At 28.6% G+C, this 23,371-nt stretch overlaps 1 protein-coding gene across 3 annotated transcripts in view; it reads right to left on the bottom strand.

Annotated features, from left to right (window-relative positions):
- The window catches only part of LOC107165948 (lachesin-like), a 112,627-nt gene that overhangs the window by 58,693 nt on the left and 30,563 nt on the right, over window positions 1-23,371 (bottom strand). For 2 of the 3 annotated variants that reach the window (XM_089226675.1, XM_089226674.1), the window contains exon 2: window positions 14,881-14,988. The exons of the other annotated variant lie outside the window; for it this stretch is intronic. In XM_089226675.1, coding sequence (XP_089082801.1) covers window positions 14,881-14,920 — 40 coding nt within the window. In that variant the 5' untranslated portion in view covers window positions 14,921-14,988. The remainder of the gene's footprint in view (window positions 1-14,880; window positions 14,989-23,371) is intronic. 3 annotated transcript variants of the gene reach the window in all.

Genomic DNA, 23,371 nt, shown 5'->3' with positions numbered 1-23,371 from the left:
ATAAGCATAATAATATTAGACACTTCGAGATAAATTCTAGAAATCAAGGCTTCTTACCACACAACTGATATTAAACAAAATATGCATTTGGTTATTATTATTATTTTTTAATGTAGAAATATATTGCGACGGTAAAAACTCACAACGTGATAAAAAAAAAATATATATATATAATAATAATAATACCTAATAATAATAAAGGTTCTACGTTGCCACCGCGAGTCCATAACAACGCGTATCTGTTGTGCGCAGACGGACTTTTAACGAGAACGTTATCGCTGGAACAGCGGTTTCCTTCCGAAACACATCGGTAAGAAATGTGTTTTTTTACTTAATGCTCTACGACCAAATTCACAGATAAGATACGTTTCACACCATCTCCCAATCTCCATCTAATTTCAAACGAAATGTACAAAAATGTTGCTTTCGCTGGTTGGTTACGAAGGTGGAAAATATGAGAAATATATCACGGAATGCAATAACGCACAACACCGCTCACACACGCGGCACCCAGTTGTTTCTACACTTCTAATTGGACGCATGAAAAACAAGGAAAACTTTCTTTATCATTTTTTTTTTCTTCCCGTCGACGACCTCTCCCCACAAAACTTCTTTCTATTTCGTTTAATCGAACGCCTCGCACCAAGGTGTGGTATAAAATTTCGCCAGCCGGCGCTGCTCGAGGAATTTCAAAGATGACGTACCGGACTTGAAAACGATTTTTTTAAATTGAGAAATTCTCGAGAATCCTTCGGGTGTAGAAATCTTTTGTTTTGGTAAAACGCGCGAAAAGAGGAAGAGAAAAACTTTTGATATAATAATAATGTAATGACGGAGTTTCCTTCGAAGTCGGAACGTTGTCGCTCGAAAAAGTTCATTATTGATTAAAATAGTTGTTCAGCCTAAGAATTTTTTTTTTTTTAATCCAGTCGTAAATATCCAATAAAGAATGTCACCCGGAGTAAACGAAAAATCCTTTCTTGTCATTAATATTTAAAACAAAAACTTGCAATCAGTTCGCCACGTCCGTCAACTTGAAATTGTGTAAAAATTTGTATGGGTACTACAAGAAAGTAAGAACTTGGAGTGTAACATTTAATATTAATATTTCAAGTTGCTATAAATAATTTCACATTGTCATGAAGTTACATGAAAAGCACATTCGTCAATTTTTAAATAACGACAAGTTAACAGATAGTTAAAAACTGTAGACAATCAAAGTATACTATTTAATTTATTTTTTCATAACACTGTATGTTTTTTTTTTTAAAGTTATAGGTACATTCAATAAAAAATAGTTTAAATAAATATATTACATCCTACAGTTCATTATACATCAAAAATTAACAACTGCATAAATAACTGTTTACTGATATTAACTATCATATGCATTCTTGTGGTGTGGAATGTGTGTATATGGTCATTAATGTAATGACCGGAGATGTATCGGCGAACGGATGGAACGTAACCGTGGTTTAATTGGAAAAGTTTATACGGAAAAACAATAAGTTTTGACGGGAAACTATGATAATTAAATATTATATAGCTAATATATAACTAATTTTAAATAATTGTGTTCGGGATAAATTATAATACGTATTACATGGACTTAAACTATACAAATTATACGTCATTTGAATGCAATATTAGTAGCATATAAACTAACATAAATATTGAATATTATAACCGATAACCAACCGTGTAGTTATTAATTGTACAAAGGTAGGTGCGTCCATGTGACCATGTCACTCCCAATTTTTGTTATGAAAATAAGAAAAATATCGGATACCTTTAGATCCCAAATCGTACAGTTTTACATAATATACATGCATTTATTAATATGTAATAATATTATTTATAAATTAATAAAACAGATTCAGTTTAATAACGCAAATAATTTCAAATTATGTTGCAATACAATTAAGTGAATGATTGAAATTTCATCGAAAAATCTTTGAATGTTTGTCTTATACCCAAGTTGGTGATATATAATATATTATGAATTATTCGTCGATAACATTTATTTTCAGAATTTTTATTTCATATTTTATTCTGAAGTCAAAAAAATGGCTACAATAACCGACTGACAAAAAAATGTATATGAACACTTATGCATTTGATTTGCATTGTGAATATCGTAAAAACGTGAAAAACCTGTGCTGCATTAAATTACAGTAACTATAATAATACTATAGATGAATTGATTATTATCGACCATTTACGGACACACTAAAGTTGACATACACGCCATAAACATGCAGACTTCACTGAAAAATCATTATTTATTATGTATACACATAGATGTTTGTTGTATGTAAAAAACAAAAAAAAAACTGACATCACTTTACAAAGTGAAGGAGAGGATATACATTTTAATTAATGAACATAAACAACAATATGAGCAACAACAAAAACACCCGAGTTAACCCTACAGGATCCCATAACAGATAGTGAACGGTTTCTGCAAAGTTTTTCCTAGAGCTTCATTATAATTTTCACACGAGTTTTGGTTAACTTACCAAACCAATTACCAGTTAACCGAAAAATCTAATTAGTTTATAAATTAACATTAATTAAAAATATTATCCAGACGAGTTGTAACTAAATAACATAATATATTATAACCGGTATCTATAAACGAACAAACATAATATTACTTGTGAATTTTTATACAGATAGGATTACCAAAAAAAAAAAAATCACAAACCATAAGTTATTAGTTATAATATGATTATATTGGCATTAATTATATAATGTATAGTTACAGTATTATAATTACGAATACAATAAAGTTATGACATTATTTGGATATTCATGTCAAAAATATACACCGATGACGTTAAATAACAAATACATTGGTAATAATGCGAAATTTGCCCCAAAAAGTGATGGCAGACCCACAAAAATAAATTTTTTTAGCTGCACGCATCATCATTGTAAAATCAAAACATCGTAAAATGTAAAGTGATAAAATTATTTATTAAAGTGAAAGGTCTAAAATGAGTTCTATACGATAGTTGGATATATCGATGGACGTATCCGAAATGTAAACATCTGCAGATACTTGACAATAACCTCGTAGATACTTATACCTATAGATTGTTCTATTGACAGAATAAGGTTATGCGTGGTAATAGTGTACGAATAGCAACTGTTCATACTGCGCAGTTGCAATATTAACCCATTTGTCTATTATAATAATACTAAATTACATTTTACTCAAATAGGTGCTAGCAGATAACTTAGTGATACAAAAGTAGGTGAATCACCTTCAACGATTATGGTATCATAATAAAAGACAAGTGGGCTGCTTATCGTTCTGCCAGACCGGTTAAAACGTGTGTTGGACCATTAATACAACCTTACGATTTTAAATATAGGAAATCATTTGAGTATTTTCGAGATTTTAACGAAATTTTATCAACATTTATAGCTTCAGACACTAAAAAAAAAAAAAAAAAATGTTTATAATTCTACTTTATTTCTATGGTGTTTATGAATGGTGACAGATAAAACTTATAGAAATCTTAATAATTAATATTTTTAAGCTCATTGACCGGGAGAAAAAGTATTGTTAACATGTTAAAGTAAGAGATACAAAAGAGTTTTTCGAGAATATCTGAACTCTGATGATATCCAGAGATCCGTTTAAAAGAAAATTAATAAGCTGTTAGTCAACTTCGATGGGCCTTAAGGTTTAGGGAATAGGTAATCATATTATTATTTTTTTTTTTTTTATTGATCTATTTGTTACCACCCGGCGTGAAATCATATTATTGTATATTCTGAAACTATTTTGAATAAATTTAAAGCGAAGATGTTGTTTCACGATTAAGAAAACTTTATATTTTTTTAAATATGATTCTATCTAACAATACATGACACACTTTTGAAATCCAATATAAATGCATTTTATGAACTTTTGAAATTATTTGAATAATATAGAAATATACTCTATAAAAGGTTATTCATATTATATATTTAAAAAAAAATGTGTAAGTAATTATAAACAACATTAATAAATAAACAATAACAATGTATCTACAAAACAATAAACTTTTGAAATATAAGGTTAAAACGTATCTTTAATTCTTAAATATTTGGTATGTTATTCATGAGTGTATTTAGTATTTATAATCTATCTACCAAATAATAGTTCAACGGTTCATTAAATACGTGTACGTGGGTTATGCAAATAATAGAACCCTGGAAACAAATTAGTTATAAGACAAACAACTTTCGTTTCCTAGAGAAATGATACGCATTATTAAGTTGGTGGAAATTAAACAAGAAAACCAATATTAATTAGTAGAGATCATCCATGATTTTAAAATAAAACTAATTAATTTATACAAAATTAATTATTTTATGGTTTATAAACTAAATATTATAATATTATAACCTAAAATACATTATATAACTAGATTAATTTTTTATAGATTATCGCCACTTAAAATGTGATATTACAGGAAATCATTTCGTCATTTAATCCAATAAATTTAAGTTTGATAGTAATTAAACTCAATTTTTAAGAATACAATACATTAGAATCCTAATATTCTTGAATAACTAGAAATTTAATTTCCATATCGTTCAAGTGTCATGTACAGTATGTAATTTGAAAACATATTCTGAGTATAAGAATTACCTACAAAACTAAATATTACATTAATTTATGTAAATCTATGCTTAAGAATTTTCATCTACCTATTGCACATATTTAAATAATCTCAAAACTGATATTTCAAATTCCAATTTAGATATAAATCAATATTTAAAAAAAAGTTATCCAAATAACAATTTACTAGCATTTTTGAATGATATTCATAAATAAAAAAATATAAATTGCTGTAACAGGACATTTATTATCTCAATACGATTTAAAAATATGGCCATTCAATGCGTTTAGAAATTCCGAAAATCAGAGTTAATTTAGCGATTATAGAGTGATTCCATGAAACTATACTGTTAAACCATTTATTATTTTTTTTTATGATTTATATACTTGAGAACTATAAACACGACAGTTTAAACTATTGATAGTTAATTATTTAATAATTTTAAACTATTTGAATATTTAGTTAACGGATAAATATTATCTGAATAAATAAAATCAAACTTGAAGTAGCAGTAATTTTACTATCTACCCCTTTTATGTAGTCCGTTAAATGTTTATGAATCAAAGTCGCATATTACATTTTTTATAATACATTAAAAATGTTTTATTTACCATCTGCCAATAGCCTTTTTTGAAAATAAATTTCGAATTTGAAAACTGTTAAGCTAAGCAACTTTAATAAGTATATGGAATAAAACGATATTGTACGCCATCTGAAGAAAAACAAAATACGTTTTTGTTTTTTTCGTAAAAGTTTCATTAATATATTTTATTTTCTGTTTTCTATTTTAAAACTTCAAAAGAAAAAAATACAAAGATTAAATAATCCACGATAGTCTAACGTCATTGATTGCATATAATGAATTCCTTAGAAAAAATATAGACTCAGTGATTAGGACAGTATTTTTAATTTAAACTCCGTTTGAAGTTGTTAAATTTGAATGTGTTGTGTCAAAGGGATTTTAGAATAAATTTACTACTAATAGTAAGTTAATAATAAAATATAAAAAAATGTAATAATTAAAATAGCCAAATAAGATATATGGGTTTTTGGGTACCCAAAAACATAAATTATAATATAGATATTGTTTATTTGATTCTATTTACATGATTTTACACAAAAATGATTTTAATCAAAATTTAATACATTAATAATATATGTAACATTACACGCTTTATGAATGAGATTTATTTTTGAGTAAGATAATATAACATTACTTAAAACAAAATCATTGACTTCCATTAAAAAAAATCAATGTCAAATTAAATATAGCATTTTAATTAAGTGTTATATCGTATTACTTTTCAATACAAATATTATTTTTTTCCTATAATTTTTAAAACAAATAAATAATCTTAAAAATATAAAGGTTATTATTATAAATACAAAATTCATGTTTTATTATTTTAACAAATCAACTCGCATTTCGAGAATTTCGTCTTATGAGGATTGACTTATACAAACCAAAGAAATAAAATAGGTTACCACATCGATGTAATAAATACCCATTAATACGACTAAAAACATCGATAGGGAATACTATTCTTACATACAACGAATGAGTTTGAAATGAGTTCTAACTCACAAACCGTTCATCAAAATTTAGACGAAGAAGTTGAAGAATCATACGATTGGCTTTCGGTAGGTAGTGTTATATTTATATTTGTCTGTATAAACGAAACGTCCTACCTTCTCTATAGGAAAGAGGTCGAATAAAAACAAAAAAATATTACGCCACCAACACCCGTCGCTCGGTGGTATAACAAACGGTTAAAAGTTGCAGAGATTGTATCCATTGGTTAAAAACATCCTTTAGTGTTATCGAGCGTCTTATCTCGTTGTCAACTGTGTCCTCTCCCCAAGTCCCTTAACATATCAATTTCTAACGTTTCCGAATACCCATGTTTATTTACTCTGTGGATGGATGACAGAATACTGAGGAAAACAACATGGAACAGTTTTTTTAACAGCCATGTCACATTACAACCATTATTAATCTTCGTTTACATTTTTAACTTTTTTTTTTTGTGAATCAAATGGTTTAACGGAAATAGATAAATGGTGTTTTTCGTATGTATAGTTAATAAATAAAAAACATAATACAAAATAATATATAATAACTGATCGGCCCGAGGAGTATTAAGGATCAAGGTCCCATTCTTAAGAAACTTTATGTATAGTGTCAGCCACCTAGTTTTATACGACACAAATACTACCAAGTTTAATCCACGATTTTTTTTTTCATTTTAACACATTACAATATTGCTAAAAACTTTTGCTCCTCTCATATAAGTCGATCCAAAAAGTTATCACGGACGGACGGATTCCATATGAATTTTTTCCCGTCGAACGTCGACGCGTACACTGAAAAAAGTGGCGCACAGAAACTGAGACAGAAATGAAAAACAAAAAACAAAAATAAAAAATAGGAAAGAAAATTACGGAGATACTTTTTAAGATGAAAAATAAAATAACACAGTGAGAAAGGTCGTTTGGGAGTTGAGAGATTGAATTATCCATGTGGTGTGGAGCACGTGATTTCACCGTGTAACTCGCTTATAATATAACGCATTACGCAGTCTAGTGTGTTGTTCTACATATTATATAGTTATACACTGAAGCGATGAAGACCTGAGAAAAGAAAAATTAACAATGTCTCGTAGTGCTCGACTAAACGTTCATTACAATACGATCAAATGGCATAATAATTGATTTTTTGTTTTTTTATCATTCAAGACGACCACATAAACTATAACGCGAACATAATAACCATTCACACATAAGCCTGACAAATATGAATAAAAGCTAGTCAAATATTGAATAAAGTAGCTAGATACCAGCTATATACTTTTAGAGAATCCGTTGTATGTATTATTGAACACCTATTTCTAATGTATCTATATATTATATGAATCAAATCGATTTTGTAACAAATACTCGATAAAATGAATAAATAAATACATAGAAAAAGGTTTAGAGTAAATTACAGCCTGTATAGGTATAAAGACTTACCTATTTCGTTTAAAACGATTACATCTTAATAAATAATAATTTCGTTTTCCGAGGGTTCGAAATGTAAACTGCAAAAGCAATGTAGAACATGAATTCTAATAAAATAAACACAGTCAGACAAACGCTCGATCTTATTCAAATTATTTAAGTTTTAAAACAAATGTTAATCATTCAAACAGGTACTCATGCAAGTATTATATTAATAAGCGAGAAAATTTCGACAGTTTTTAAGTATAATATCAAAAATGAATCAAATGTTTTTGAGCAAAACAAAATTTAATGTATACTACATGAGATATTTATATATAATATATAATACATAATATCATTCAACATCTTTGTAAATCAGCTCAACGTCAATGTAATTATAAACGAGCTATTTAGTTTTAAAAAAGCATTGGTTGTATTATATGTAATAATATTATAATCGTTAAAAAATATGGGTAATAGACTGCAGCGTATAGTGGTATACATTTATCTAGAAAAATAAAATTATTGTCCTTTAAATACATAATCGTCGTTAATACTGAAATAACAATAAAAAAAAAAAGAATTATATAAATAAAAATGTATAAACACTAACAAATTTAAAAAATAAATTGAATAGTTGACCGTAAAATATGATACAAAATACCCATCTAATTCACCTGAAGTTGCATACTGAAATTCGTAATTAAATTAATTATATTATATATATTTATCAGTTATGATATTATAGTATAGAAAACAATATACCAAATTTATATAAAATAATAGTACAGGTATTAAAATCAAAAGCCAAAAGGACATAACTGAAGTCGATTCATTTTAATGATATATTTTGTTTGTGAATGGGTAATAGGCTTAATTAGTTTGGCTATTTTTTATTTATAATGCATACAATATTAAACAGGTAGATTGAATTTCTATAAAAATGTTATTAATTTTTGCAAAAATGTAATATAATTTCCTTCATAAATTATTGTTATATGTATACCTAGATTAACATATTATTTATTATTATATGTTATTATATATAGTACCTATAATTTTGTTATAAGCGTTTTAAGCCTAAGTTTTGAAAAAAATTCATAAAAACTACAAAACATTTTGTAATTTTAAATGTACAAAATATTCTATTTTTATCGCTTTCAACAATGTAATTTAAGTTTTCTTAAATAACTGGAACCAAAAATTTTAAAATATATATACAAACACAATTATTTTTATGCATTTTAAATCGTTAATATTTGAACGGAAATAGATATTAAATCAAAGAATAATTATTTTAGTTATATATGCATGTGTAATTCTTTTAATATTTATCTGTGGGATCTTGAAAATGAGACTATTAAATATTTTTGTATACACGATTACTTTTTCAAATCATTTAGACTAATTTTATTATATTGTCTACACCGACCGTTTAAGTAAAATATTATAATAAAACGTTTTTGAAGAAAAATATTTCTACCTATTAGGTAGTACCTAATAGTACCGTGCAATTAAAAGCAAGATAAATAACTTTTTTTACTATTTATCTAAAACTGTCTATGAAATATAAAAAAGCTATCACTTTGCAAAGACCACAGTTAATACAGAATTAAATTATTGTAAATACGAATGTTTTCCCTAGATTCCTCAAAATGTGTTATTATTTGCGTGATTTGTTTAGTAAATAATAATATTATACCACAACTTTCAAGCCTATCACAGCGGAAAAACTGCAAAATAAAATATAAAAACTGTATAAATAATAAATTTGTTGATATAAATAATGTAAAAAAATTGTAACCCAGTAGGCTACTGGTATGTCGCCGAGGGTGAAAAAAAATTACATACCTAACCTAACCTAACCTGTTTATTTTCAACGGCTTAAATAATATTTTGGTTATAATACCTATTTTACACTTAACACCGACGACATCTTGTAAAACGATTTAGACGGTATAAACGAGGTTAAACTTTAACGTCGTTTTACGAACGACGACACTTAAACAGTTGCACATATATATATATATATATATATACGGTAGGTATGATAAGGCGTATTATCACAGCATAACACAGCAATCTTCACCGCCGAAACGATAAAATTCGTGCCCGTAACATGTATTCACGTATATTTTCTGCGGCAGCGTGGTTTAATAATTAAAACGAAATCAAACGGTCGTTTGGAAGGATTTTAACGGGTTTTTTTTCTATAGGCCTCGCGAATATCGCGTCTTCCTCGTCATCGTCGTCGTCGACGCCTTCTCCAACCCCATCCATTCATATCTTTACCGTGAAACCAAAAAAAAAAAACAAAACGAGCGGCGGCGGCGTCTCTCCGACTCTCGTCCGCTGCACGGCGTTCCAACATCTGTTGCGGCGCCGCCAGCGATGGTTGGAAATTAATAATAAAACTCGAGACCGTTGCCACGTTAAGTGGCCTCCACCGCCTCGCCATCGCGTCATCTCTCAATCCTAATAATTTAATTGCCACAGCGGTCCCCATAATTCTCCGTCCGTCCGTCTCACTCCCACCCCTTCGTCGTTCGAGATATCTTTACGCGTCACACTTCGTCGTCAACGTTTTCTCCTCATTCGGGTTCGACGGTGGCGGGTAATATTTCGCCAACACCACCGCCAACCGACCCTCGCCGTCTAGTGTGCTATACCTACTATACGACCACATCTGTCAGTAATATCTCTCTTCTTTTTACCGAAAAGACGCCGAGCGACGGGTTTTAATTGCCACCCCCTCCTCCCCCGGCGCAGCCATGCCGTTCCGAAAATATTACTCGAAACGTTTTTAATGGTTACACAAGTACACTGCACAACAACGAAATCGTTCAAACACGCATGCGCACCCTCGTTTGGGGTAAATTATAGAAACGTCCGTAGTGCATGACGTGCATGTGTGTGTGTGTGTGTGTGTGTGTGTGTGTGTGTGTGTGTGTGTGTGTGTGTGTGTGTGTGTGTGTGTGTGTGTGTGTGTGTGTGTGTGTGTGTGTGTGTGTGTGTGTGTGTGTGTGTGTGTGTGAGGGGGAGGGGGAGGAGAAAAGAGAAATCGGCTTTTCGAAACTTTCCGACGGATTTCCACGGAAAATCGCTTTAATCTCGTTATGCGTGCCGTACTATATACAGACGAACGTCACGGACGAAACTGAGAAAGCGATCATGTGTGACGAGTAACATTATGTACATTGCACACACACACATGTACATATTATTATGTTAAATGCGTATTTAATCATATACTCGTGGGCCGACCGATTGGTATGAAAATATTATACACGCTTGAGAAAAAAAAAACAAGACGATGAATGAAGAGAGCGAGATATTCTTCGACGCCAAACGACTTATTGTTCACGACGATCGTCACCGCCACTGCAGAGTGTATCAACACCGGCGCTGACTTTCGCCTACAATATTATGTGTGGCACAAAACAATAGTTTTATTTTTTTTTTTTTTTTTAAATAAAAAAAACACTCATCCCCTTCCCTCAACGGTCAACGGCTATCGTAATATTAAGAGCAGCTGATTATCAAACGGCTGTGTGAAGGCCACTAATAACTGGGTTGCAGACGATTTTTTTTTTTATTACTTAACGATAACCTAACACTGTACGAGATTTTTCCTCGAGAGACGCGTTATCTCATTGGAACATTCGTTTGTGCGCTTTCCGTCTGTGTGAGATCCACACTAATGTACGATTGCTCGCGACTCAAGTTATCATATGACGTTACCTATTGTTGTATCATGCATAATATATAAGAAATATTACAATTAGAACTATTAACTAGGTTAAGTCGTTAAGTAAACAATCGTATGTAACTGCCAACTGGTAAAATACTAAAACAATTAAGTAATGGCGTAGTACAATAACAATTAGTATAATTTTAAGCTTAGTCAGTAAGTATAATGTAACTAGGTTAAACTCAATATCGATTTTACGCGATAGTGTTTCGATTGTAAAACTTATATTTAAGGAATATGTGAAGACAGAAAAGAGGTCAGTTGGCGGTAGTCGTGTGACTCGATTACCACTGACCACCAGTGTCAGAGCCAGGTGGTGATCGTGTGACTCGATCGCCACTGGACGTCAAAGTGTTCAATAAAAGTGCTTATAATTAATTTGTTCGTTTATTTGTGTACGTTCGAGTAATCGGCATGTACGACACTATATACAGACGTTTTACATTAAATAATAATAATATAAAGATATATCACATTGCATTATTAATACCTACATAAAAACAGCAGCAACAACGCATTGAGTTATTTTTTGAATCGATACGCCCCCTTCCTCTCTACAACCTCGGACGGGGAAGAGTGACATAACAATGCGTTCAAAATCATCTCGATTGAATGTATTTGGTTCTTTCACTTTTTTTTTTTTTTTATCTCAAATCGGTTACAAACATATGATCAACTTTTAGAAAACGTACTTAATGACCTGGTTGCGCTTAGATAGGAACACTCCTGCGTATCGGTGTTTTGATTTTATTCACCTACTTTTGAACTGACGCTCTGTTATCAATAGATCATTTAATGAACCGACTACATCAAAGGTAGTTCAACGATGGGACTAATTAATATTTTACTGTCATCTTCTGGAAACTATAACAAATGACTTTAAAATACTAAGTAGATATTAAACGAAAAAAATACTTGAAAAAAGGACATTGTCGATCATATATCCAATCGAATTCAAGAAAATAAAAACAATGCTAAGTTATGGTCAACTCTAACATTACATACGGAAATTTTTATTTTTATTTTTTTTTTTACAAGAAATAAACAATCTGTATCATAAATTATATCTAGACACAATAGGATTATATGCTAAAAGTTAACAGGTCATGAAATGTTGTTAAAAGGAGCCACCCATTGATGACACTTTCTGTTAGCTTGAATAGTTTACTTTAAACATACGGAAATATCATATTTTTCCAATAAGGATGCTCTTCGTTATTTCCAAATTTCACACTCATATTACCTTTCATCCACGACTCCGTATCCTGTTAATAAGAACTCCCGAACAACTTAAATCTAATATATATATAATATACATTATACATAGAATTTCTCAAAAAATTAGTCATATTTTATTGCTGTTATTGGATCATTTTCAACCCAAAAGTTAAGTTAGTATTCAAACTGAAGTCGGTCACAATTCATCAAATGATTTTTAAAAGAGGATTTACTATCTCCAAAACACTCGTTCAAACAACTTTAACGACTTTACGGCGGTTTAACGATTGCCGAACATTTTATTATCTTCATAACGCGCATAAGCTTGGCTGAATTTTACTACCCCCTCGACAAATTATATAAGTCAGCCCATATACCATTAAAACATGTTATTTCATCACATTATTTTTGTTTGCTATTGGAGTCTAACGAATCAAAATTACTCTATAAAAGTTTTTACTTAAATATATAAAAATATACTATAATTGTAACACGTAACCCTGAGGTTTACACTGCAATCTAAATGGCTTAAATATAGCGCTGAAAAATTTAGTATAGTAACCTGAATCAATAAAACATAACCAAAAAAGCAATATAACAAATAAATCCAAAAAGTATAATTGATTACATTAAGAATAAGTCTTAACAATATTTAGGTTTGTATTTTGTTATTATTTTATATTTGAGAATTTTTTAGTCGTCATAATTTTAAATATTTGTCTAATAGTTGTTTAACGATTTAACACGAGTTGTGTACAGTATATTATATTTTTGAAAATAGCTGCACTTAGGTAAAATATTTATTATTTCGAACTTGAACTAAGATTATCATATTAAAAAACTGTATATTAAACCTTCGAGTCTTGTATGAGACCATAACTTATTTTAATGGTTTTCGTTATGAATAATTTATCACAGTGACAACCGATGCTCAAAAACAATTTTGATATTAATTTAAATTAATGATATTGTTTGGAAATTGTTACAACTTTTATAAAGAAGACAAAAGTCAAACATTTAAGCTTTGACTCGAGGAAAATAAACATAACCAAACATTTGTCAGTTTACTTATGTAATGTAATATGTTACCTACATTACATAATGTACACTATGTGTGTATAGCTACTGAAAAAAACATCATACCTAAAGTGAAAACTAATAATTTTTGTTAACATAATATGAAATGAATAAAATGTTATAGTTTTTGGAATAACTGAGTATTTTAATTTATATTGGAGGTATTAATAAATAGTAATAAACATGTAATGATAAGACAAAATAAAAATACCACTAATCCATATATCTTATTATTATATTCTTTGATTTTTTTCTCTTTTTCTGTATATTCAATATTATTATGATTTAATATTGTATTAATAGTTTAACTACAATGTATATAATATAACTGTTAAGCTGTAATAGTTATACTAAAAGCTAATAAAAAATAAATGTGTATATGTATATTAATATAAAAATACCTACAAATATTTTTTTAAGCTTATTAAATAAAATTTATATAAAACAATCAATGGTTCAAAAAATAAATGATCAAGTCTCAATATTCTTTATTCTAGTATCCTAATAAGTGCCTATAACAACGAACTAAAATTAATATTTGTTGATATAACTCCTTTGTTTATTAATTCAAAAATAAAAGTGGGATTTTTGTATTGTTGTCAATAATCTCAATTTGTCGTTACATTTCTATTCAATGTATAATGGTATAACATCAGTGGATATTTAATGCATATTTAAAAAAAATATTATAGAACATTTTTTAATATTTCAGATTGATGTAAATAAATTAAAATATTTAGTGTTAAGTAAAATCTTTACATCTTGATTAAAATATTAATGATTAGGTAAGCTCATCATTCATTTTTTAACACCTCCGATGATACCATAAACACTACACCTTAAAAGTATATGCTATAAGCTATATTTGTTTCATAAATTCTCAAGATGAAATTATTTTTTACCCTCATAATAATATGTATTATTTAAAATATTACAAATTTTGATTCGTTTGATCTTGGTGTTTACACTCTGTTGAGTACACTTTCAGAATGTACCTACGATCCGGTCGGCGTTGATAGCTTCCAGATCGGTGACCACCCGGAAAGAAATTTAGCAATAAAATCTTTGCTACACGTAAGATACGTGTTTCAAACCAACTGTCCCTACCCCTCTGCAAACAGCTAATGGTAATATTTTCCGGGCTTAGGATCAATAAAAAAAATATTTGATTCAACGATTAATGTAAATATGGATGAATACTAAATAACGACTTATTAATAAATAACGACTTACCGTTTAATGCGAACAAAAGAACAACTGAGATCCAAAACATTTTTTTGTTTTTAGAATATGACCTCCAAATGTGATTATTGTTAGATTGTATGAATCGCGTAAATCATCCTGTAATAAGAACAAATCTATGAAAGAAAGTTAACAATAGGAACTGGTAAAATAAATCCTATTAGATTATATTCATGTCTGTTTCTTGAAGTAATTAAATTATTATGAATTTGAATTTATAAATTACATCATTACAATAATAAATGACCTTAAATAATTGTATTATGTTATTTTTTCATTTATGATAATTAAAGTACAGTGTTACGTATATTATAATATTAAATTGGTTTTCAGTTAAGTAGTCGTTGATTTTCCAAAATCTAAAAATCCCGTTTTATTCCATTACCATATTAAGACATATTTGTATGATATAATATTATAATGCTGTCGCTTGGCGTGGCGCGTTGGCTGCTACCAATCGTGGAATGCGATGGGGAGTAAGCAACGGTCACAGCTAATAGCTCCCGGATGGGTGACCACCCGGGTTCGTATAGTAGTTAAAAACCTTGCCACACATACACGTGTTTGCTACCTACCGTAACAACCGTAAAAACAACATACCGTACCAAAACCTTACCCCTACCACAGTTCATAACCCCGACAATATCTAATGGCCTTAGTCGCCGGGCTTAAGATCAATAAAAAATAAATAAAAATATATTACAATGAATGTTATTTTATTTTTTAGATAATGACTTTATATAATTAAGCATCCAGAATTATATTCATAGGTATATATTATTATATTAATATATACAATATATTGCCTAGAATATTATGTTTCAATATCATAATGTATCGTAATATACCTACATAGGTTAAGTTAGGAAAATATATTTTCTACTGAAGTGGTTATTTTATTTTCGTCGCTGTTCATGACGAGAGTGCGTGTTAATAGATAATACTTTAGTGTCATACAACGATTAAAATTTTTAATATTTATGTATAGATAACCGATAATAATTTATATTTTACTTATTTGCATTTGTATATAACTAGCATGTTTAGTATGATATGTATTGCCTGTACGCTTTTTCATATAAAAACTATTTAAACTGCATATGTGTTGGTAATTTTATTTTATAAATGTTTCTAAAATTATTTCAATTTTTTAGTTTGGACGTTTAATCAATAATTATCTCTAAATAATTAACACAATAAATATATTAACAAAATGTTTGCAAGCATAAGTTTCGTGGATATATACATATAACAGTTATAAGTTAGTACTTTTAATTCTGTTATATTAAAATATTACATCTAGATCCTAAGAGATAAAATATGTAACTTTGTTCAGTATTATAAATATTATTCCCCAGAAATACTGGTCAAAATTATGATATAATACTGTTTATTTAATGCGTGTAATATTTAACACATTGAGAGGCTAATCCCCTCCCCTAACCATAATATAGTTACGCCGGTGCTAATTTTATAGGTCGATGGTAATTAATTCAAACATCATTCTCAAAATAAATATTTTCTTCAACAATCATTTTATTTATTTTATTTTAAAATATTGACTTTATCACTAAAAATATTCTACTTTTATTCCTATAGTAAATAGGTACCTTTACCTTTAGAAATTATTCGTTTATTATTGTTCAATTAAAATTAGAAATTAAAGACACAAATCAATCTATAAAAAATTAATAATACTCTATGTATAAGAATTCAAACTTGTTATGATAATATAAAAATAAACCGTAAAATAATATACCACGAGTATATAAATTGTCAAAATATCAGAAATAAAATAGAATTAAGAAGTGTTTAAAGCTACATTTTGCAATAATATTCGGTCTCATTAGTAAAACTTTTAAACTTTTGAATTCACCGAGACCTGTACATAATATTATATTATCTTAACGATATGCTTAATTCGATTTTAATTATCCAGTTATTTTCAACAAGTCTGTTTTTCATACCGTTTCTGTATTAATCGACAATATCCGATTTCCTTTCTCTTTTAATCAGTATAATTTATATTATCGGGGATTAATAAATTAGTATATCAGATCATTAAATCTAACACACATCAGTATCCGCAAAAATATGGTAAGTTTATTTTAATTAAATTTGTACCAATAATTGATAATACAATTACATATTTATAATTATACACCAATCACTTTTATAACTGAACTTGTTAAACATACAGACCTTATCCAATATCTGTAATTCAAAAAAGTTGATATGAAAATTATAAATGAAATTTATTCTCAAAAATTCAAATATAGTTGTTTACCATTTATTTATTTTTTAGTCATAATAAATTGTTAAAACACATTATAGGCTATAAGTTTATAATAATTTATAACATTAAGTACTCAAATTAATACTTAAGGTATGCTTTTCGCCTTCAAGGTGTTAAAATCTCTACACAGATAAAAATTGGTTACCAATAAATTATGTGGACTAGAGTTAAGAAGTATAATGTTAAAATACAACTAAAAGTGACAAAAATATCCAACAAAAGTTATTGATTTCCAAAACGTACGAATTAATATGCAACATATAAATATTGCTAGATACCATATATACCGTTTTAGTATATTATAGATTGGAAAATTAAAAAATGAACACATCGTAAAATTTTTATTTATTTTGGAATATATTATAACGAATTAAATATAAATATTCATAACATGATATTTTATAACATGTTCTTCAATTTTAAAACTTTATTTTTGTGTGCCTATTAGCAATGATAATATCGTTTTTTTTTTAAATATTTATATATTAAATAAATAAAGTTTAGTCTTGATATTTCAATAAAATAAAACTTTTTTTCTTTTATCAGCCAATTAGCTATAATGGTCGCAATTATAGCGATGTATTCAATAAATATAAAAATACAAAGGAACACAACTTTATCAAATTCCAATAATAAATAATAATAACACGCCATTATTTAAAGATTCTATATAAACCTAAATGAGTTTGAAATATTTCAGTTTCGAATTGATTAGACTAATTTTATTTTATTTGTATACCATTTTACAGACCTAATTTTTTTATTTATATTTTATATACAAGTAACGAAAGAAAAATACGTATTTTTTTCTGAAAATCGAAAACACGTATTGGTGGCTACGTCGATTTCAAATTCGTGATCAGAATACCGTAATTGTGACATTTCAAAAAAATCGACTTTACATATTCACTAGTCTTCAAAGATGCATGTACGAAAAGAAATTCATCGTGAAAAAAGAGAGAGGAGGGAGTAAAAACACGTTGCTGAACTCGTCTAAAAATTGAAAAACGTATTAAATCGATTTCAATTCAATGTTCGAGAGTAGATGACCTTATAGCAAATATTCTAATGCGAAATAAAAGATACCCGTGGAAAATGTCAAATGCGCTGAGTATGCGCTGAGTACAAATCACAATAAAAAGTGTATACCTATATTATGTAGGGATACATAATAGTCGGTAAGGTAAAGGACATAAAAAAACTATCATCAATGAGTTTACGAACGCTAAAAAAAAACATAACTTACGACAATAACGATGAGTGAAAAGTCACATCGCCGTTATCAGCACTATCGTATGATAATGAATTATGACATAATTATACTGCAATAATTGTATTATTAAATACTATATAAAATTTACAAGAAATTAAATTATTACAAACATGCTATTCATTATTGTTTATTTATATCTAATTCTAAATACATGTACCATTAATTTGCATAGTATGTTATTAATAATTATGGAATTCATAATAATAAGTTAATCAAATGTTTTCAGAGGTAAGGAACAGCGATCTAAAATCCATAAAATACATTAAATATTTCTCTTAAAAATGTTATTTAAACAAATCTAATAAATAATGATAGTTATTCCTATTGAATTATTAGTTGTCTACATAGTAAAAATAATCACGAAATTAATGTATTTCCAATAACGAGATTATTATAATTTTGAATTACGCTAATGTCCTATCCAAATTTAAAAAAGATACAAAAACAGTTAAAAAAAAAAAGAAAGCATGTCAAGTATACGTGACTTGCGTATGAAAAATTATAACTATGTTTAAACATCAAAGGAACATCTTTTCCATAGTCAGTAATTGTAGTAGGATAAACCAGATACATACTTGGTTTTACAAAAGATTGAATAGACATTGTGTATTTATTATTTATTTGCGCATAATACATGATATAAGAAGAAGTTCCATTGTAATTGTTGAGCTAGATTTATAATAAAAAGCTGATAAAAAAAAAAAGTAGAAGTTCCAGAATATGTGATTATCGAACAAAATTTTTTCCCCTACAAATAATTAATCATTAGTTACAACAAAATTGGATGTAATATTTTTCTAACAAAATATTACATCCAATTTTGGTAATTTTTCCTACCAATTGAAATATATACACGCAGAAAAAACAGCGTATGTTACTTATTTTTGAGATTTCCAGGTTACTTACTATATAAGAATAACTACGATCAATCTCATCCTGAATATATGTTTTCATTTCGCCAGTAACGATTATTTTATATTAATAATACGTAACTATACATATTTTGAAAAATTTAGTGCATTGATTAGGTAATTAATTACATTATTATAACTCAGTAAACTGTATTTATTAAAAACCCATCAAATTTAACAACATTATAAAACAAAAATATTAAAGTACAAGGTAAATGAAAAATATCAAACTCAATACTTTATCATACATTTTAATCACAACCGAAACCTATAATTAAATTCCGCTATCTTCATCGAGCTAAACACTAGATCACTATCTTTTTCACAGCAAAATTAAAAACTCTTACCATGTTAATAATCTAATGGTTTAATATTTGTTATTTTACTACTAATATTATAGGTATTTGATTCTGCATAGTATATAAGTATAATGTACTGTAATATAATTTTTTCTAAGAATTTAATATCAGAACAAAATTTAAAAAAAAAAATAATAATCAATACACTAAACACATTGGTACATATAATACAACTAGGTTAGATCATTAAACAAGGTTAGGATTATTTAATTGCATTAGTAAATAATTAAAAATAAATTGGTATTTTTCAATCATTTTTTAATGTCAAATTAATGAAAAAATAAAAATTATTACTGCGTATAAAAGGTTGGTCCTTACATAAGTGGTCATAAATAATATCTAAAATCCAAGATTTTTTTACACTACATATTGTTTACAACACATACATTGTATAAAACACACAAAATATCGAATTTTTATTGCTGATTTATAACGTACTTACATTAGGCAAAATATATTTAGTAAGAAAACTTGAATAATAAAAAAAAATTCTTCGAAGATTTATTAATCTGATATAGCTATTATTATATAGCTATTAACTATAACTATTCACCACGAACTATAAAATAATAATAATGATTAATTTAAAATCAATTAATTAATTAATAATGGCACTTCGGTTCCTTGGGTACAATGTTTTCTTAGAATAATAATATAGGTATTTAAAATTTAAATATTACTTTGAAAAAAGCAGACGTGAACAACTTTTAAGTTTCTCATGCTATTTATTACTATAAAATAAATATGAATTATTTGGCTGAGACAAAATTATTATCATTGTAGAAGAGGGTATTGTGTTTTGGGGCCTTCCCGTTTGTTTTGGCCGTGAAATATTATTTATTATCGCCCAGTGTCTGTGGCCACGTAATAACCCGTAGACGAATCCAATGGCTGCGAAAAAATTCAGTTCGGTTGCCAAAAAAAAAAAAAACCAAGGGATAAAACAGAATAGGTGAGCATGGTGGGGAAAACAAAAACTCGGAATCAAAAACTTATATCTTTATAACCAAATTAAACTCTGGGCGCGCCCTGATTAAATTTTTTTCAGACTTTAGGACGTAATAAATATTGCACACAGCACCGCCAAAACTAATGATAAGTAATAATAAAGAAATATATTAATAAATATATACATTAATAGTTCACACAAAAAGTTTAAAAATGTGAACAGAGTTTTTCTTTGACAGGATTTTTCGCGAGCTTAAAGTATTCTACTGAAGCTATGTGATATTCCTCGCCAGCCTCAATCCAACTATATTATTAAGTTGTTATCGTTTTTTTTCATTTAACAAAGTTAAGCAACTTTTTCCTTTGCAAAAAGGATGGCAAACACCATTGTCGTGAAGTTTTTCCTTTAAAATAGAGTTATCGTTGGTCTTTATGAAGTCGTTGAATAAGATGATATCCGTCCAATACGATTATTTAATGAAGTCCAGAAAGAAATGCAAATTTGTTGTTATGATAACCTCAATGAATACTATAACGTCATTTATATTCAACAATATACTATTGTGATGAATACACACTGTAGTGTAGATTTATCAACATCGATTGCAGACTGTCGGGCTTATGAATTTTTTCTGTTTTTTAAACCAGTTATGTATGAATTAAAATAATTTTTAATTAGAGGCAGATCGATTTCTTGTGAATTCTCAGGCCGATCTCAAATGTACTATTAATTTATACCTATATAATATTTTAGTGTCTCGCGGTCGTCGAGTAACAGAATTTCATTCGAATCGTTTTCATAGTGAGGTCTTCGTTAAATTATATTTTATACAATATGTATTTATATATATAAATAATAAATAGTAAAGTCTCCTCGTCGTTTTCCTGCAAGCGTCCGTTAATCTGCACTAACTACGGCTGGAAAATTCCTGACCGACACAAGATGGCCGCAAGTTAGCTATAATTGTTGTACGATGTGTACTAAAAAAATATTAGATAAGATCACAAATAATTTATTTAAATTTTAGTATGAAATAGTATCTATATAATAAATTAAATGATTTGATTTTTTCTAAGAACAGATAATTCGAAACCAGCATTTGTAAAATGACATTTTTTCTATAAATATTTAAGTATATATTACTTATATTAGTAAATATTCACACTCATAAGTAAGTGTGTTTTAAATGCGTCTAAAAATCAAAGAATCTAAGAATAAACAATATACTACAAAATAACTACCTAGATGAAGAAAACATGCGTGATAAATATGTCATAAATAGCTAAAAGAGGAAGTTCGTAAAAATCGTGAATGTTAAAATCTGGACTTAAAACATGGACAGCAGAAATCTGGACTGTAAAAATCTGAACGTCAAAGTCTATAATACCAAAATTTGAGCCGTAAACATCCAACCTTGCCCTAACCTCGCCGATATGGGTCTCGCCAAGGTGGCTAAACACAACCAGTCAATGGATATTTTTGATTTTAAAGATCTGAAAAGAATAAATTCATATTAAATGGTTACAGAGGTTTCGATCGTGAGGGATAAATTTGACAATATACTATATTATAGTGAGTGGTAAAGATTTTTAAGGATTTTGAATGTTAAATTTCCAGACTTTTACTGTGTTCAGAAATTTGAAATTAAAACCAAATAAATGGTAAAAGCTTAAATGATTAACAGCCTTCCACACAAAAAATGTTGATACAAAAATATGATCTGTCACAGAAAAAAAAAATACTTAGACAATAATATTGATTAATTGATAAGTTTTGCATAACCATTATTTCATTCGAATAGATTAATAAATAGCTGATACTTTGTATATTATTAACCATAGTATCTATATATAATATTATTATCCACTGCGCAGTTAAAACGATAAATATTTTTATCCAGACAGTGCACGACGCCGGGCATAGGCACCTGCCTATAATATATTATAATAAGACGTTGTGTTTGACAAGAAACAAGAAAACCTGCTGGAATAAACAGAGTCATATATGTACTTGTTAATTGAACGCTGTTCGGCGACAATATATCAACTTGTGACTGCGGCCTCTGCGCCTCTCGGTATATTGACGATGCTGTTCGCCTTTTTTTTTTCACGCACGTCACGGCGCCAAGCAAGCGGCGGTGAATTTCACGGGGAGACCCGCAAATTGGAAGCGTATATCAAGTGCTCACACCCGCGGGACTCGTCCCACCCGCGCCAAAGACACGCCGCCGCCACACATCACGCGCGCGACATTGGATGTGCAGCGTCGTCGGTGGATTTATTTACCAAACCGAAGTCGATGTCCGAATGATATATTTACGAACGGTAATTGGACGCGGGGAAACGCCGCGGGAACGCAGAGAACTGTAATGTGTAAAGACCGCAAGGGCACGGGGGAAAACTCGCGTCCGTCGCGGGCCAATAAAAAGAAGAAAATTCACTGCCGTCGGGGGGCTTTTCTTCTCGTCGGTCGCATCCGCGAGGTTATAATATATTAGGCGTGCTACACATATCATACGAGTAGATTCCGAACAATTTAATGGTGATTCACCAAACGAACGAGCTCCCTCTTCTCCAATAATCCACTATTATAGTACCTGCCCAATGTATTCAAAATCTAATTTTTGGAATTTTTAAATATACTTATACGTTCATACCATATTTTACAATCGTTGATACTTTTTGTAGGTACTAT

This window comes from Diuraphis noxia, unplaced genomic scaffold, assembly GCF_037042655.1.
Source record: "Diuraphis noxia isolate RWA-SAM2 unplaced genomic scaffold, SU_Dnox_SAM2 contig0004, whole genome shotgun sequence".
In the NCBI taxonomy this organism is placed as follows: Eukaryota; Metazoa; Arthropoda; class Insecta; order Hemiptera; family Aphididae; genus Diuraphis; species Diuraphis noxia.
Note: the sequence above shows the minus strand (reverse complement) of the source record. Positions and strands in the feature narration are given on the sequence as shown.